General features: G+C 39.6%; 1 protein-coding gene across 5 annotated transcripts in view; it reads left to right on the top strand.

Annotated features, from left to right (window-relative positions):
- LOC142404407 (disks large homolog 1-like) overlaps window positions 1–13,848 on the top strand; it is a 63,230-nt gene extending 49,382 nt beyond the window's left edge. For all 5 annotated transcript variants that reach the window (XR_012773849.1, XM_075491190.1, XM_075491189.1 and 2 more), the window contains one exon: window positions 13,095–13,848. Coding sequence is in view for 4 of the 5 variants with exons in the window: in XM_075491190.1 (XP_075347305.1) it covers window positions 13,095–13,237 (143 nt within the window). In the remaining variant the exon portion in view is untranslated. The remainder of the gene's footprint in view (window positions 1–13,094) is intronic.
- The last annotated feature ends 3,001 nt before the right edge of the window (window positions 13,849–16,849 follow it).

The raw sequence follows: 16,849 nt of genomic DNA, 5'->3' as shown, positions 1-16,849 counted from the left end.
GTGCAAAGAGGCTATAGGGACACTCTCACATAACTCATATAAGACTCTCCTAGTTTAGCTGTGCTCTGTATTGGTTTTTTACATGTCAAAGAGCCTTCCTACTTACCATGTCATTTTAAGATCCTTGTTTCTGTCCTACAGCACTTAAGATGTCCCAGTGCCTCAGGTTACATCCCTGGGAGAAGAATGCCCTTGGATAAAGTGAAAATAAAACTGGTTACTTAAAACCAAATGGACTATATAAGAGTGGATATTTCTACAAACACAAGTGAAGAAATAAAAACCACATTTACTCTTCTTACACCCAGATTAAATCAGAAAGGTCTCTGTCTCCCGTTATCTTGCAGACTTGCTCTAAATGCTTTCCTGATGCACACCTTCTAAGGAATTCTTTTATCTGTGCATGTCTTACATTTCAGGTTTACATGCATCAAAGGGAACCTATTCCTAGCAGAAAGCATTAGCTTATCAGAGCTGATCTTTAGCAAGTCCCTCAAAGGACCTGAATGGATTTAATCTTTACCCTGAGCATATGTACTTCTTTTCCCTCAGACTTATTCAATATATTTTCAGTCATTTAGCTAAAATGAGGAGTCTTAATATCTTAGACCAAGTATCATCTCCTGCAGTATACTGGTTATTCAATAGCTCTTTGACTTAATGAAGATCACCTTCTCTCTGATTCTTTGTCTCCATCCATGGAAGTTTATATTTTAAATTTACTTATGTTGTATTTTATATCTGTTCATCATGATATAAAATATGCTTAGTATAAACATCTAAATGGTGCAGAGGTATGCAGGTCACTGAGACTAGTTAGAATAGTAATCAAATAGTTTAGATGATTGATAGAATCATAGATTTGGGATAACTAAGCCTTACTAGCTTTCTTCTTCTATGTAACAGCAACAGGCAGGAATAAGATTGGGAGGTAATCCTGGGGAAATACTGTCAGAGTCTTGATGAAGGGTACCAGAAAATCAGCGGAAACAAGGCAGAGGAAGAACTCAAAGAAGAAGGCAGGGCAAAAAGGTAAAGGACATGGCCTGAGGAAACTGAATTCAAAATCTGCCCACTGAGGAGGAGAAGAAAACATGGCCAAAAAAAAAAAAAAGTGAAATGTAGAAAAGCATAGAAAGTGAAGGAGAGAAAATCATGAAGATTAAAACTTTGAAGAGGAATGTTCAAGAGAAGAAAAGGAAATGCCTAAGTGAAAGGAGGGCATGAGAATGCTTGTACATAGCATCTCAATTTAGATGATTTAGCTTTTTCAGCTTTTTCTCATTTTTATCTGAAAGGAAGCAGAACTTTGCAAAGTAAAGATTCAGAGTGAAGAGAGACTCTGTGTACATATGTGTATAGGTATGTGTAAATGGTCTAACTGCCTTTGGATGGAGGGGAATAATGATGGATAGTGAAGAAGAGTATCATCCTGCCACAGTATGAGTTTTACTGGTGACTGATGGATTTTGAAGTCACAATGGCAGGGTGAGCTTTATTGTTACAGATTTTGGAGGTCCACAGTGGCCTTCTCTGAGATGATTGTCTAAGGGTTCTTTTATTATTGGTGGAAAGAAATAACCTCTTTTAAGGTGTGAATCATCCCATCTCCTCCATCCTCTCAGGATGAGATGAATCCTGTCACAGAAGAGTCCATTTCTCTCCATTGTCTACAAATCTTATTTAGACCACTAACTCAAATATAGACCACTGCACTACAGAAGTCTTTCCTTGCAGTGAGATGAGTCCCATTTGAAAAGAGCACCGTTAATACATATTCTGTTTTACCATGGCTACAAGAATATTCGCATTTTTCATGATAATTGTTCCATGTTGACCGCGTAAAAATGAAATATTGTATTCTCCTCCCCTGCGACACTCTTCTTGACTTCCCTCCTGCTTTTCTTTTAGCATGGGAGACACATTAGGGATTCCATTCTTGCAGCTCAGCTTAGTGTAAAGGAGAACTAGTACAGGAAAACTACTGAAGACACCTAGGATAGTAGAATATGATTCCCTTGCACTTAATAGCATTCCAGGAGATTTTAGATATGCCCATTTGCCTGACTGCAGCTGCTGCCAAAACCAGTGACGCAATACCCATAAGCTCGTGGGTTCAGGAGGAGTGCTTCTTTCTCAGTGAAAACACTTATTAAAAAATACACAAATACTGTGATGGCTAAAGTTATCTTGGGGGTCTCTATAACTTGGTATATTTGACTGATAACCTGCTTCGGATATTGCCAGAAACTGGCTGAGCTTCAGAAATGACAGTTTCCTTCCCCAAAGAGTCTGAATGGGAACTGTCTCCTGGGAACACCATCTGACCTCCTGAGAACACCATTTGACCTCCTGAGGAGGTCTTTGGAGCCTCCATTGCAGCTCGTACGTGACTGGGCTGCTGGATGTCTAGGAGCTTTGAAAACAAATAATGAAGGTCAATGACAAAATAAAAAAGGAGTAGGGGTATAGGTTGCCCCCCCAGCAAACAGTAGGATAGACAAGGATGTGAACCAGACTATATTTTATACCTTATTATTTCTGCTACAAATCCTTACATCCAGCCTTTCAGAGAAAAATGCATCTTAGGCACAAGATAAGTGAAAGCCAAAACACTGCCTTTGCTTGTGACAGAGTTCTGTGTGTAAATCGTTCTGGCTTACACTTCCGCTTGCTTTTAATGCATCGCTTCAGAGTTGTTATTTTTTGTGGTAGGTAAAATGCATTTGGAAGATACACAGGATTTTCCCCAGTGTAACACAGGTTATTAGCAACTGCAGAAAGAAATTGAATGTTGCTTCCTCAACAAGACTTCTTGAAGTCAGTGTTATCATTTGTCATAATCCATATTGAGTAGCTGGAACATTTGCAGTCATGAGAATGAACCAAGCTGTCCCCCTCTCCTACGTTAATATTAGTTCGTATCATACAGAATTAGATGGCTGCAATAAGTTTGTAGATTCTTGCTTGTACCGTCCCTGTGGACTCTGCCACAAATCTTCAGACTGGCAAAGCATTGAAATGCATGCCTCAGTTTCCCTAATTGCAAAGTAGAGACCACAGTACCTGCCTACCACAGGCAGTGTTGTGGCAGTTGACTGTAAGTAAGGAACTTTTTATACCTAGAGACATTTTTGGAGATATTTTTGCAGCTGCAAGAAGGTTACTTTTTGGAGAAACACCTGCCTGATGAGAGTCAGTGATAGCCTATGCTGCAGGAACTGCGAGGAGAGGGTATGGGGAAAGATATGAATAGTAAGTGGAGCTCTGAACTAGGAATTCAGAATTGTATCTCAGCCTGAGGTGATACAAAAAAACATGAACAGTCAAAACCATCTAATTTCAGAAGTGCTAACATGCATTTTTTTCATATTCAAAAGGTCAAAATAAAATGCTTTGTGTAAAAATTGTGAAAACATTCTATTTTATTTGAGATGTTTTGTTTAAAAGCATGGAAAGGATCAAACTGTTTCATTTGTATCGTTCAGTACATCATTCGGGGCAGGTAAGGGAAGAGAAAGCAGTCAGAGGAGTCTTGACAAATTTGTGTGGTGTAATATAACTGGAAATGAAACAGAAAGCTAAACAATTTGAGAAATCAGAGAAGAAAATCTAAAAGATACCTAATTCTGGTTTGAATCGTATGGCAAAATTTCAGTCACTTTTTCAGTAAAATTTTCAGTAACATGTTCACAGTTGTTTTCTTTTTTTGTTTGAATTTTGCCATTTTGATTGATCCCAGTAAAAACTGCACTTCCTCACCGTTTTCAAAGTAGTTGTTCGCATTGATAGCCAGGTTTGGGGGGTTTTGGTCTGATTGTGGTTTTTCTCTGAGATAGGTCACAGTTAAATGCGATGTTTGGGCTTACGGAGAGGGTGCCATGTGTGGAAGAAGAATTGCAGAGGAATTCCTCGGTATTGCTAGTGAAGCAAGCAATACTTCTTGGGCTGGCTGCCCCCATCCCAGATCCTTCCCTTCCTCCCATGTTTTTGTGACTATACTGATAACTCGGTTTGACCATGAGCTCCTACTAAACTTGCACCTTGGATCTCTGCTGACTTCTTATGGACAAGACCGTGTTCAACTCTATTCACCTCTTTGCCCTTAAGTCCTTCAGATATGTGATGTACTTACAATTGGGAAAGATGAACCGGCTGAAGTCCCCCAGCTGCCTGTCCCTGTTTTCTGTAAGGGGCCACCCTGAACTTTGGTTAAGTGTAACCTTGATGATTTTGGAGTCATCACTTGGTATGGGTGGGATGGCTTATCTGTCTTGGGACTGGTGAGAGTCATCTCAAAGTCAATCCTACATGTCGATGTAAATTTAGCTGTCAGTTTTTGCCTCTCTGCATATGCTTTTCTGTGCATGTGTAGGCTATGGATTTTTTTTTCAGTGCGAGTGTCTTTGAGCTGATATTTTCATTCTTCTGGTTGTAGCTGGAAATAGCGGAACAAATTCTTTTCTCCTCTTATGGCGATATAAATGTGGAGCAACTTCCTTGACTACAGAATTACTCATCATAGATAACACTGCAGCTTGCACTTGTATCAGTTCATACCGATGTGACCTGCTCCTGTGGTATGCACTGCACTCTGCTCACCAAATATTCAACATCTCGCAGCATTAGGGCTTTGCTACCTTCTTTTTAATTTGCGTGTGTGTGTGTGTGTGTGTTGCTGAATGCTCCAAATAGACGAGACTTTGACATTTTTGGTCATTTAGAGGACGTTGAAAATCTGAAAATGCTTTAATCATCTTGAAACACTTTCTGATTTGAGATGTTCCACTCACATATGCATGCCGCACAGAGACACAAAGCTCTTTTCAAGCCAGTTACTGTACTTTTGCTCTGCTATTGAATTTTGCTTTCTGTGAGTGCTTTTTCTTCCCTTCAGCCATCCCCTGTCTTCAGTGAGCCTATTAGCCTTATACTTACAATTCTGAAGGTATCCCTCTGTACATTGTGAGTCAAAGCTGTACAAGTAGTAAAGTGGCTACACTCTCACTCTTCAAATGTCCTTCAGTAATATACTGTGCTTGCGTTCTCCCTGTGCCGCTCAATGTATTCACAACAGACTGAAACAAAATACAATGAAGCCTGTGCCAGCATCTTCCTCGAGAGATCTTGAAACTCAGTGATACAATTTGTGTGTGGGAAGATTTAATTTAGCTGTTTAGTTTCTCCTAAAAGCAATTAAGAACACTATTAGCCACTATTTAAAATGTCAACATTTCCCATAACTACTATGCAATAGTGTCTTGCATTGCCACAGTTTTCCTTTGTGTTCAATAATTAAAGCATGTCAGTTGAAGAAAGATGGTACTATTTGGCATATGTTGACTTTTGAACACTTCCTACCTTATCTGTCCTGAGACATAGCTGTTTGCCAGCTGGTCATCACTGCCTACCAGCACCTGTCCTCAGATTGCATTAGACAGATTTGTGCTTCTGTACCACGTCACGGGGAGTGTTTTTCATCTCACACCCTTGTCAGAGCATATGGCTTTGACCCTGAACCTGTTAAACTGGAGATGCTATGTTGAGTCAACAGTTTTCAAAGTTGTAATCAGGTTAACCGAACACAAGTTCGGTGACAAAGATTTCTACCAGTGTCATTTACATCTGGGATGATGCTTTATTCTTTCTGAATCAGTCTTTCCTGAATGCTAATGATTCTCTAGCTAGAAGTAGACACATTGCTGGTAGTAGGCACATCCCATTGCTTCTTGAAGCTTTCTGTAATCACACATTATTTCTATGTCTACTGAAAGGCTGTGCTTTTACATCAGATTTACGTTAGAAGTAATCTGTCCTTTTGTAGCCCCAGCATGTTGAATGCCCATAGAAAGGTTCAGCAAAGTTGGTTGCACTACCGGGAAGACTGTCTGCTTATGAAACTCTGCTTTGAAATGAGCTAACAGCAACGATGAGGCTTAATCAAGTTCAGAAATTGGCATAAGACCACTAGTTTGCCCTTCTGGAAGACCTTAGAAAGCAGAGGATAAAAGTCTCAGATTAAATATTCTGGAACAGCTTCAGTTACTTGGGTGAGGCACAGAGCTGAATCCTTTATGAAGTTCACTCTGGGCCAAACAAATGGCTCAGCTTTTCCGTTCTACATCTCATCTGAAAAGTGTCATCTCTGATTGCAATGTGCTGCCTCAAGCAGCTGTTCACTACTTAATCGTATAGAAATCATCTCACCACTCCAAGAGCATCTGGAAGCAATGATGGTGTGACTTTGCTCAACCTAGTTCAGACTGGATTCCAGAAAGGATCCCTAAACAAGACAGAGCATCTACAAACTTGGTCAGTTATTAGCTAACCTACCTGATACTTCACACACATCTGAGAAACAAACTAGGGACAGTTCTGTGTATTTGCCGATACTTTGTTCTTCCATTTTTTGTTGTGATGAAGAACTTTGGCATGAAATAGGAGTTTTAGGCCAGATGCACAAAAATACATAAGTCCCTAGGTGCCACTAATTTCAACTTAACTCAAGTGGATTTGTGGACCGAAGACTTGACATCTTACATATTTACAGCTTCCAGATGTTTTTGCCTTATAAAAAAATCATGGTGTCTTATATGTTGTCTTATAGCAACCTCGTGGGGCCTCAATGCAGAATGACAAAGGTGTTTAGGCACTTGTATCTACAGATCTACTAGGATCTATAAAGTATCTTTGCAGACACTGACTTTTGGTGGATGTTGAATTCTTAAGGTTTACATATGCTTTGGTAAATCCCACTAGCCGTATTGCTTGCTTATTTATGTACCTTCAAAAATCTGGCCCAAGGATTGCTGGTGTAGCAAGGGTCATAAATCTCTACATACAGATATTTCCACACATGTATATATAATAGTAAATACCACTGAGTTCTTCACTTTGTTCCAAGCAGATACCAGACCCCGTTCAGCCTTGTGACTTGGGTCATCATTTACATCAGTACAAAGCAAGCCAGCTTTTATTCATTCACAGCTATGATTTGGCTACTTAAGGACACTAACAATCAGCTCTACATTCAATTTAATCAGCCAGACAAGATGCCTTTCTGGCTGCTTTAAGTTTTTGGAAGTGAAAAAGAGCTGGAGCATTATCTGCTCTAATCATGTGAGTACAAAGTAGGTGAAAAATGCTACTTCTGGGACAAGTAGATGAGAATTTTGATATAATAGTGTCTGTCACTCACTGCGCAGGTACTGTAGCACTGGACAACCAGTCAGCGGTCCAGGTGGGGAGCAGATAGTGAGGCCAGAATACTTCTCTTTGACGAGAAGTGATGCCACCGGTCAAAAGAGTTCCCTAAGCAAAGTAAGCACTTCTTTAAAGCCTTCTAGTGGAGCTGTTGGAACAATGGTCCTGGGCAAACTTATCCCCTGGTTTCATCTACTGTACCCTTTTTCTAAATTTCCTGGCTGCGGAAGATCAGTTTTGTGAAGGAAACAAACATTCAGCCAGGCTCTGTTTAATCTTTTCCTCTGTAACTGCAATGCTGTTAGCAACTGGGGCAAACGTTTCCTCTCCTGGATTTTCATTGTTGTCAAATACTTGCAGAATTACAATTTTGTTTGTATTAAATTACTTTCATTAGTGTTTATGCAGCATTACCTATAATTATGTAAAGACTCATTCCCATGTTCTTAATCACTGTGTTGTACTTTATTCTGTGAGTGTTATTATTACATGAGTATTGTTGCCTGGTTTTTGCTTTTTTCCAGGTTTTTGCTTTATCCTAAGTTTCAAAGTCGTGTTGAGCCTGTCCTGTCGCAACTCGGTAAACCAATGTAACTGTTCCCATTGCTATCAGACCTGCACCACACTGCACTTTTGGAGTTGTTATTATTTCAGCAGTATGGAGGATGCTTGTGCATGCACGCATGTGTGTGTGTGCGCGCTCCGTGTTTCTGTGTCACCCAATAGACTCATCCTGTCGCTAGGTAGTGTCGGGCTTAAAATCAAATGAATAATGTTGGGCTTTATTTTTTTCCGGATCGGTTTTATTTTTTTTAATGAAAATAAACTTGGTTAAATGTTATATCATTTAAGATTCAGCTTCTGCCATCAGATGCTCAAGCAGAATACCCAATAAGACTAAGCAGAGTTGTGTGCATGTAGTTCGGGAGCAGAAGCCCCATTTTCTCCTTTTGTTCTCTCTCACTGTCTGGCAGCCGCTCTTCATTTGGTAACTTCTAAAAATTTAATTAAGGTACAGGTGACTTATCTTTCAGATCATCCATGAAAAAATAGTATGCCCTAAGAACATCCAGGTTCATTAATCTAGCTGTACTATTTTTATATTCTTTTGTATAGAGCTTCTCAATCTAGTGGTAGATCAACCAGTAATTCTTTGGTCAAAATCTGTGGGTAAATTTTATATGCTTGTTGCAAGTCTTTCCAATTATTCTATACATTTTCTCTGCTCAAATGTCAAGTTCAAAATTAGCCCGCTGCCTTTCTTTCCTTCCCTCTACTTGGAAATTTGGCTCAGAAAAGCAGCATCCATCAATAGATTGAGCTGCAGGTGAAGTGCCAAGAACTTGCAAAGTCTGCTCTCGGCACAGCCAGGTGCTCGTGGTGTGCAGTCACGAGCAGGGCCCTTCTTCTCCATGCTGAACTTTGAAGGAGCCTCAGGCTGGACTGGAAGTTTACAGATATGGTTTTATCCTTTTACTTAATTGCATCCGCGTTTTGAAGCCTGTAGTGAATATTGGCTTGACTGGCAGCAATAATCAAAGAGCTGAAAACCTCTCATTTGAAAACCTCTGCATCTACAAAGCTGCACCTGCAAAGGCAGCTATATAGTATATTTTGCAGTTTCCAGCACCACATGAAAGAAACAAAACCACTTTTAAAAATAAGCCTTAAAAGATGTTTCTGTTATGTAAATTGGGGATACAAAGAAACATCTATTTAATAGAGATATTGTGAAGATTAAGTAGTTAAATATTTAAAGATCTTTGAAAGCATCTGTAATTATATTCAGTGACTGCAGCTTAAATATTTTTCTTAATACAAACAGGAAGCAGAAACTCAAAGTAGTTGTGTTACCTTCTTACAAAGCCACCTTCACTGCTCTTACTGTATTTTAGAGGTAATGCATTACTAGTTTTTCCCAGGAAGAATCCCTGTTTTCCTTCTATTATTTATGACCGATGAAGAATAATTGATGTTAAATGTCTCTGTTAGCTCCTGTGTGTTACAGTTACCAATTTGGCAGTGATTAATAAAAGATAATTCACTTTAGTGAATAATATATTGCTATAAATTCATTTTTTCACTCCCTTCAGCACTGCATTATTCTTTGCTATTGCTCCTTGGTGAAGATAAATTGTTTACCCGGACTGTCTGGAGCAATGATTATCAATACATGCATGGGGCAGATGGTGTTGGCGTGCTATCCAGAGGTATATTTGCAATTGTAGTCTCTTCACAAGCCAGAAATCTTAAGCCTTACATTTTTTACTTTTCTGTCTCACTCTTGCAACTTTTAATCTTTTCTTTCTTCCTGTCTCAAAGCAGACTGGAAACAGGCAGTTTTTTGCCTTGGCCCCTCAAGCCAACTTATTAATGTGTGCCTTGCAGTGTCCCTTTTTCTCATCCCTTCTAAGCAAGTTGCATTAACAGTTCAGTATGAACAGTTCAGCTATGAGATTATCTTGTGATTGTTTGTACCACGTATCTAAGCATCACTCTTTCAATGTTTCTGATCATCCAGGCAATGCACACATAAAGCCTTGTGGTTATTTCCTTCCTATAGTGTCATTTGCTTTTTCTTTCTTTTTATGTTTTCTGATAGAAATTGCACACTATACTATTCCCTTAGGTCTTTGTTTTAAAATCCACCTTCTAGGTGTTTGTCTTGTACATTTGTTCAATAAAAGTTGTTAACTCTGGGTCTTCTTTTCCCCTCCCTCCATACAAAACCAGAAAATTAATTTTTTCAGGAATTCAAATGCAACTTTATCAGAGGCAGTGGTACAGCCCACTTACTTACACAACATCCTGTTCACTTCTTAGAAAAGACTACATGTGAAATTTCAATCTTCATGGAATTAGAAGAACTTGCTCCAGGAAACCTTGTTCTTTCATTTTGTTACTTATTATTTGCTTACTGGCCTGACATCTTGCTACAGTTCTTGAAGACTTACTGGAACTGTAATAGCGTTTACAAGTCTTTCATAGGCACCTTTAAAAAAGTCATGATCGCATGACCGCTAATCAAAGACACTGCCATATGATGGTTTTCCAGTGACTGATTTGTAATTTTTAATGGTTTGATGTCCACACTACTGAATCAAAACTGGCAATAATCGGGCAAATGCGGGCAGAGAAACCAAAGATGAAATTGTCTTATAAATTGATCTACTGTTCCCAATCTTTTTCTCTTAATCAATGCTAAAAGACATCAATAAGGCAGAATGTGGAAACTTAATCCCCTTACCGTCTGATATATTCTGTGGAAAAACACGATTAATAGTACAATTTGTCCTGGATTCTTAAAGTACTGAGAAAGTACATTTGTATCTGGGATGAGAACAGTGGGGTAATGAGAAACACAGAGACAACTGCCTGAAAGGAGGGTGTAGAGAGGTGGGGGTCAGTCTCTTCTCCCAGGTAACAAGTGATAGGACAAGAGGAAATGGCCTCAAGTTGTGCCAGGGGAGGTTTAGACTGGATATTAGGAAATTTTTCTTCACTGAAAGGGTTATCAAGCATTGGAACAGGCTGCCCAGGGAAGTGGTTGAGTCGCCATCCCTGGAGGTATTTAAAGGACGTTTGGATGAGGTGCTTAGGGACATGGTATAGTGGTGGTCTTGGCAGTGTTAGGTTTACGGTTGGACTCGATGATCTTAAAGGTCTTTTCCAACCTATACGATTCTGTGATTCTGTGACAAGAGCAATGAGGTGGAATGTTTAAGGCACCCTGCTACCGTGGGAAAGAGCAGCAGAAAAGGACTCTTGGAAAAAACCCACCCTTCTGTAACTTGCCAGTTCTTGATTTTAGGTGGAGGTGCTGCTCGGGAAAGACTTGGTATTTGGCAGAATGTGATAGGAAAACATCTTGCTTTGTCTCACTGGTATGATTAGCTTTTAAACCTTGAATTCAGTTCTTAGCCTTCTTAGGAGAATGATAAACTCTTAGGGGAAAAAAGCTTCCTTTTAACTCACAGTCTTATAATTGTTCAACTTCCCTGTGTAATGCACTGTAGCATTAATTTGGCACTTTAGACATTTTACTTCTGGTGCTATCTTAGGTTATTTGGCTGGAGTATTTCAATATAGTATCTGAGCATGCTCAATGCTAATTAATTTGTCTGTAACATAGTGCTAATGATCTTATTGTAAAACTCCTTTTGATGTTGGTTTGGCCAAGGCTTCTTCACAAACCCCACAGGAACAGCAGAGGTCTCTGGCTGTTCTCATGGTATTGTGGGAAGCTCTGCTCAGAAGAGTTGTTCTGGAGGAAGATGGTTGTGTGTGTTGTGTGTGTGACTGTAGTCCTAGAAATAAAGTGTTATCAGACAGGTTGGTTTGACAGTTTTTCCATAAGGCAGCCATGCTGGTGTCACCCAATTTTCTCCTCCTTTCTAAGATTTATCAGGTTCTCAAAGCAGATGTTGAGTTTGCAAGATGGGATGGCTACAGGCATGTGAAACAGCATTGCACAGGAGCTTTCATTCGTCTTGGGTCAAACACACTCACTCTCAGAGCAGGCTGCTTACACTCTTACAAGCTCAGAGAGACAGAACATGTTCCCTCCTCCATCAATGGACTTGCCTTCCTTAGAGCAAAGCACCCCTTTTCCATGGCACACATGGGTGCCGTGCAGATACCTCTACCCCATGACTTGTAAAGCCAAACTCCAGTTTAGGAGGCAGAGACAAGATGAGGTTGTAATCCCTCTCCATCCTAAAAGGGTGTGCAGGTAGAACAGGAAAGAGCAACGGCCCTGCTGCAGTCCTCCTCTCACAGCCTTGCAGGAGCTTCCCAGCACGCAGCCCCATTCCTGAGGTTGCTTCCGAAGCATCTGGAGCTTTAGCATGGCAGTGGGCTTAGCAGTCTGAACTTTGCTCTTTACTTGAGGATGAGAAATGAATAATCTAAATGGGAAGAACTTTCACTAGCAAGAACAAAAAATAAGGGTATTGTCTCTGTTCTGCTGGTGCCATTGATTTCAAGGCCTACTGGTTAGAGGAGAATATGCAGAAAAACGTATACTGCTTTCCAAATGATTGCTGGGGGTCTGAGAAGGAGAGAGAAGGATCTGCTTCTCATTAGAGCTGTTTTAAAATGGCAAAAGTCTTCCTTTACTAACTTATGAGCATTAGTCATCTATTTAAATATGAAAGTGTTTCCCTCAGCCTATTTTAATTGAGTAGTTTTGGATGTGGCCAGTAGGGAGGGATGAACAGCTGCTTCAGTAGCCTCTAAAGTCATCTTTGAAGCAAACTCAGACTTTTATCCAGTCAGTTTTCAGAAAGAACAATTATGTTACCATTTCTCTTTCTCATTCTCATGTGCTGCACTGCCATAGTTTTGTTCCAAATAGGGAGGTGTCACAGTATCACATGAATTTTTTTCAGATTTTATATTTTTTCAGATTATATATATTTTTCAAATTTGTATTTTTTCCAGGTACTGTCCTCCCAAGTTCATGTAGAGAAAAATTTACCTGGTGTGACTTCTTGGGAACGTGGGATGATTGAATCTGACTGTGGTGTTTCCAACCCAGCTCAAAGAAAGTAGCAGGGGAAGTTTAGTTAGGTAGCAAATATTCTTTGGCTGCATAAGTCAAGGCAACTGTTTTAAAAGGGAATGATCACTCATGGGACTCTTAAGCGTTCTTAAATCCTATTGGAACTAGCAGGGTATAGGAGGTCACAATAGCACGGGGCAAGATCATCTGAGTACCTTGTGAGGTTTAGTTGCCACTAGTAAATACAGAGTGTGCATGGGTTTGACAAGGACTCCTATTTAGCATTTTTTTAATACGTTGAATTCCTAATGAATGCTTTTTATTTACATAAGAGAATAAAAGATTATGCTTAATTTTGAATGTACTTACCATATTCCTTCTTTGACAGGTTCTTCTACTCTGGTATTTTTCACAGTTCAGCTTCAGTCATCAGCCTGCACCGTAGGACTGTTATTGACCACTCCAGTTTGCTGCATCACTTGCACCATGGCACTTTTCAACATCCAGGAGAACTCAATACTTCTGCTATAAAGAATGCGGACATAAAGACCAGCCTGCATATTTGTGTCCCTGAATTACTTCCACTTGAGGAAAAAGCTGTGTACTATTGGATGAGGTCCTGAAACATAATTTAAAAGCATCAGCAGCAGGAAAAAAACATCCTGAAGTGGGGAGAAGACATGCTTCTTGAACATTATTCGTTTGAATCATGGAGCTATATAGAAACAGATATTGATATGATGCAGTTGACATGTGGCAGTACCAAATGGACATTCTTCAAGAAGTCAGCTCCATCTTCCCTAAGTCATCACTATTCTCTCAGTAGGCCATATTTTTTAGGAATCGCTCAGCATGTGTATGAGCTTTCCCAGTCCTATATCCTTTTAAGCTGCATATTTCTTCTGGATTGAAAACGGGAGACAATGTAGCCCATGAGTTGCTTTGAAGGCATCGAAGCAACATTCCTCACTTTTAGGGGACTGGTGTGGTGCCATGCAGAAATCTAATGTTCCATGCAATTTATGATTTTCCACTTTATTGAAGAAATAATTCTGTTTGTTTGTAGGTTTATGAACTTGCAGTCTTGAATGCACAGTGCTGCAAGTCACAAATCATTTTATCTATTGGCTGTTCTGTCTTAAATGAAGAAATATTATGTATTGTTAATATCCTAATCTCCATGAGTTTGTGAAAAAATCAATGATTTTTGAGTTAAAATGTAATTTTAAAATGTTGAACATTTATTATTAAAATTTATTGTTTAAAAAAGAAGAGTGTCAGTTTTGTGAGTTAATTATTTTCTGACAGATACCAGAAAGGGAACTGCTATGGTGGTTTTTTGAAAGAGGAATACCTTTAATCACAAGCCTGAGGAAGTGACTTGCACTGTAGATGGATGGGTGCTTTGAGCTTGTTTGCGCATATCTAACTTCTTCCAAGTGAAATGTAGGGGATTGTGTATATAGCTATTACACACATGCCTACATGCTCACACCAGCAGGAAGACTGCTCTGCTGTTATCGTTGTGTCCACAGGATAACTCTGAGACTTTCATCCTTCGTCGTTCCTGGCATTGTGGTGGCTGGAGCAGGAGCCTGTAAGCCCTAGATTCAGTTCTCAGAGCTCCTGCTGACTTATTTTGAGACCTCAACAGGGCATGTAAGTGCTGTGCGCTATTTTCCAATCTGCCATAAGAGGTGGATAGCATCTATCTTATTAGCACACTGTGGGATTTCATCCAGTCATGTTTGTGCTCTGCTTTGAGATTTTCCTGCTGAAGGTGGTAGTACTATTTCTTCCAATTCCCAATTCACCTGTGCTGCAAAGTAAGTAGGAGCTTCCTGAGATCACAGTTACTTCCCTAAAATGGCCATTTATCTCCTGATTGAGATTTAGTGATTCATTTACTGATAGCCAGAGGTTTTTGCGAGCGGGTTGTCTTAATAACCTACAGGCCTAGAAGAATCGTTTTTGCATCTTTGCCAGCCAGTGGTAGAGTATATGTATTCCATGTATTTCTATTCAGGTTTTCATAGGGGAGTTCAGAGCTTAGAAATGAAACTTGCTTTATTTTCGTTCAGATCTGAGAGGAAGACCTATCACAAGCTGCTACACTTGGTGAGGTAGGCTGTTCTCCTTTCCCTAGAGAAAGGGAGCTGTTTGGTTTCACCTCGTGCCATGGCAACTGTTTTCTTTATTGCAATGAAGGAGGGACAGAATTTAGAAACTACCCAATGTAAAAAGCATTGGGAAAACAAGAGTGCCATTATTTCTGTCCATTTTAGCAACAGGCGGGTCAGTGCTGTAACATCAGTATAGGAGCTATGCTTTGGGGCTGGTTCATTAGAGGAAGAAGAGACTATTTTTAAAAAATGTGTATTTTTAGCCTTCCTCTCTGCCCCCCAAAATGAAGGTATACATAATGACAATGTACAGAAGTTAATTAATTTTAACTTATATAATAACTTTCATATAGACCCTAAAATGGACTATATTGAATTTGTAGCAAGTCAATTAGTCGAACTGTCGTACTGATGAAACCGTCAGTACCCCTAATCATAAAGATGGTTTCCATCTTTATTGCTTTCTAGCCCCATGCTGGGTATATGGAAATCCTGATAGCTTTAGAGTAGAAGCAGTGAAGTGAGACTTCTCTCTCCCTGTGGTTGTGGTACTTGGGGCTGGTGAGGAGGTTTGAATCCTTGTGGACTCTTGGCAAAACACCAAGTATGAGAGGTGGGAACATGAGATGATAAATTGCTTTGCTTCTTACAGGGATCTTCCATTAGTCCTTCCCAGTCAAGATCCTATGTGTGAAGGGACCTTGCCTTTCGGTACAAAATCCCTAAGAAGATCAATCATAATCTGTAGGCAAAAGCCATTTGTTACTGAGTATTAATGTTGAAATAATTAATGTGAATAATCTAGCCAGTCTTAAATCTACTTCTTAGAACAGTAGGATACCTCAGACAACCCTGTTCGCCTATTAGGTAGGCTCAATCCTTTAGCCTCAATGGGCCTGTGCAATAGAGGATACAGATTCCCAATAGCCGTTTTCTCCCAAAAGAGGGGCTGGAGGGCAGCAATCACTGTTGTTGGGGTTATTGCACTCAAAATCTTGTTTATAGACAAGGAGAAAGCACACATTATATGTTAATAAAGCCAAGAATTTATTGTTAGTATAACTGAAATCTTAAGAGTCTAATCATTATTAGGCTAGATTTAACTGTTTTGGAAAAAAAAAACCCAGTTACAATAGTTATTCTCACATTTTTTAGTTTCTACCCCTTTTCCTGGTGTTACGCTCACTCTTCCACTGCTTCTCTGGGTCCTAGGGTTGGTGGTTTCAGTCTGGTAGTGGTGTTGAGGGCTGTGGGATCTTATGATCAATCATCAGCATCTGGAGTTGTTTGTTGGGAGGAATATGGTGTTTGTGTTGATGGTTTCTTCTTCCTCCCTCTAGGATCCACTTGGAGCTGTTTTTATGTTTTCTAACATACTTTTATGCCTTTGCTCTTTCTTCATTGGTCTGCAGCTCCAGGTTACATCTAAATATTCTATATTTGGTGCCATTTTTTAATGTTATTGTTTCTTTGTTCTCTTTGTTACCTCTAAAACCAGTTTTTTCCAGCTTCAGGTCCGCATTTCCTTTAATTCACCATGGGTGAGTTATTTACAGTGATGAGGTCTCCAGTGCCAGCCTGTGCCCTATCTCTCATAATTTCCTGCCAGTACTCCTCTATGCTGTGTCCTGTGTCTCCCTTTCTCAGAGCCTCTGCTGTTGTGCCAGGCTTGTATTTCTCTATACCACATCATTGTGTTAGAGTCATAAATATCTCATGCTACATGGACTATATTATATGCTTGTTATTTCTGTCTATATAAAACTATAGTTGTACCATATGAAGATAAACACAAGTAAAACAAATTAGCCATAGACACCTGGCCGGTTAAAGAAATTGCTGTGTCAGCTAAACCAAATTAAAATAAAACTGCAGGCAAGTCAAGAAAAGTTCAGTGAGAGCAAACAACAAGGCTCAGTCCCGAGGCCTTGAAAACTCAATACAAAGCTAAAGGCCTGTTGCTAACAATAGTAATACCATATTATTATGGGGCTAGATAGTTATGGGTGAATTAAAACTC

This window comes from Mycteria americana, chromosome 1 (assembly GCF_035582795.1).
Source record: "Mycteria americana isolate JAX WOST 10 ecotype Jacksonville Zoo and Gardens chromosome 1, USCA_MyAme_1.0, whole genome shotgun sequence".
Classification (NCBI taxonomy): Eukaryota; Metazoa; Chordata; class Aves; order Ciconiiformes; family Ciconiidae; genus Mycteria; species Mycteria americana.
The sequence above is the reverse complement of the archived record's forward strand: the minus strand, read 5'-3'. Positions and strand labels throughout refer to the sequence as shown.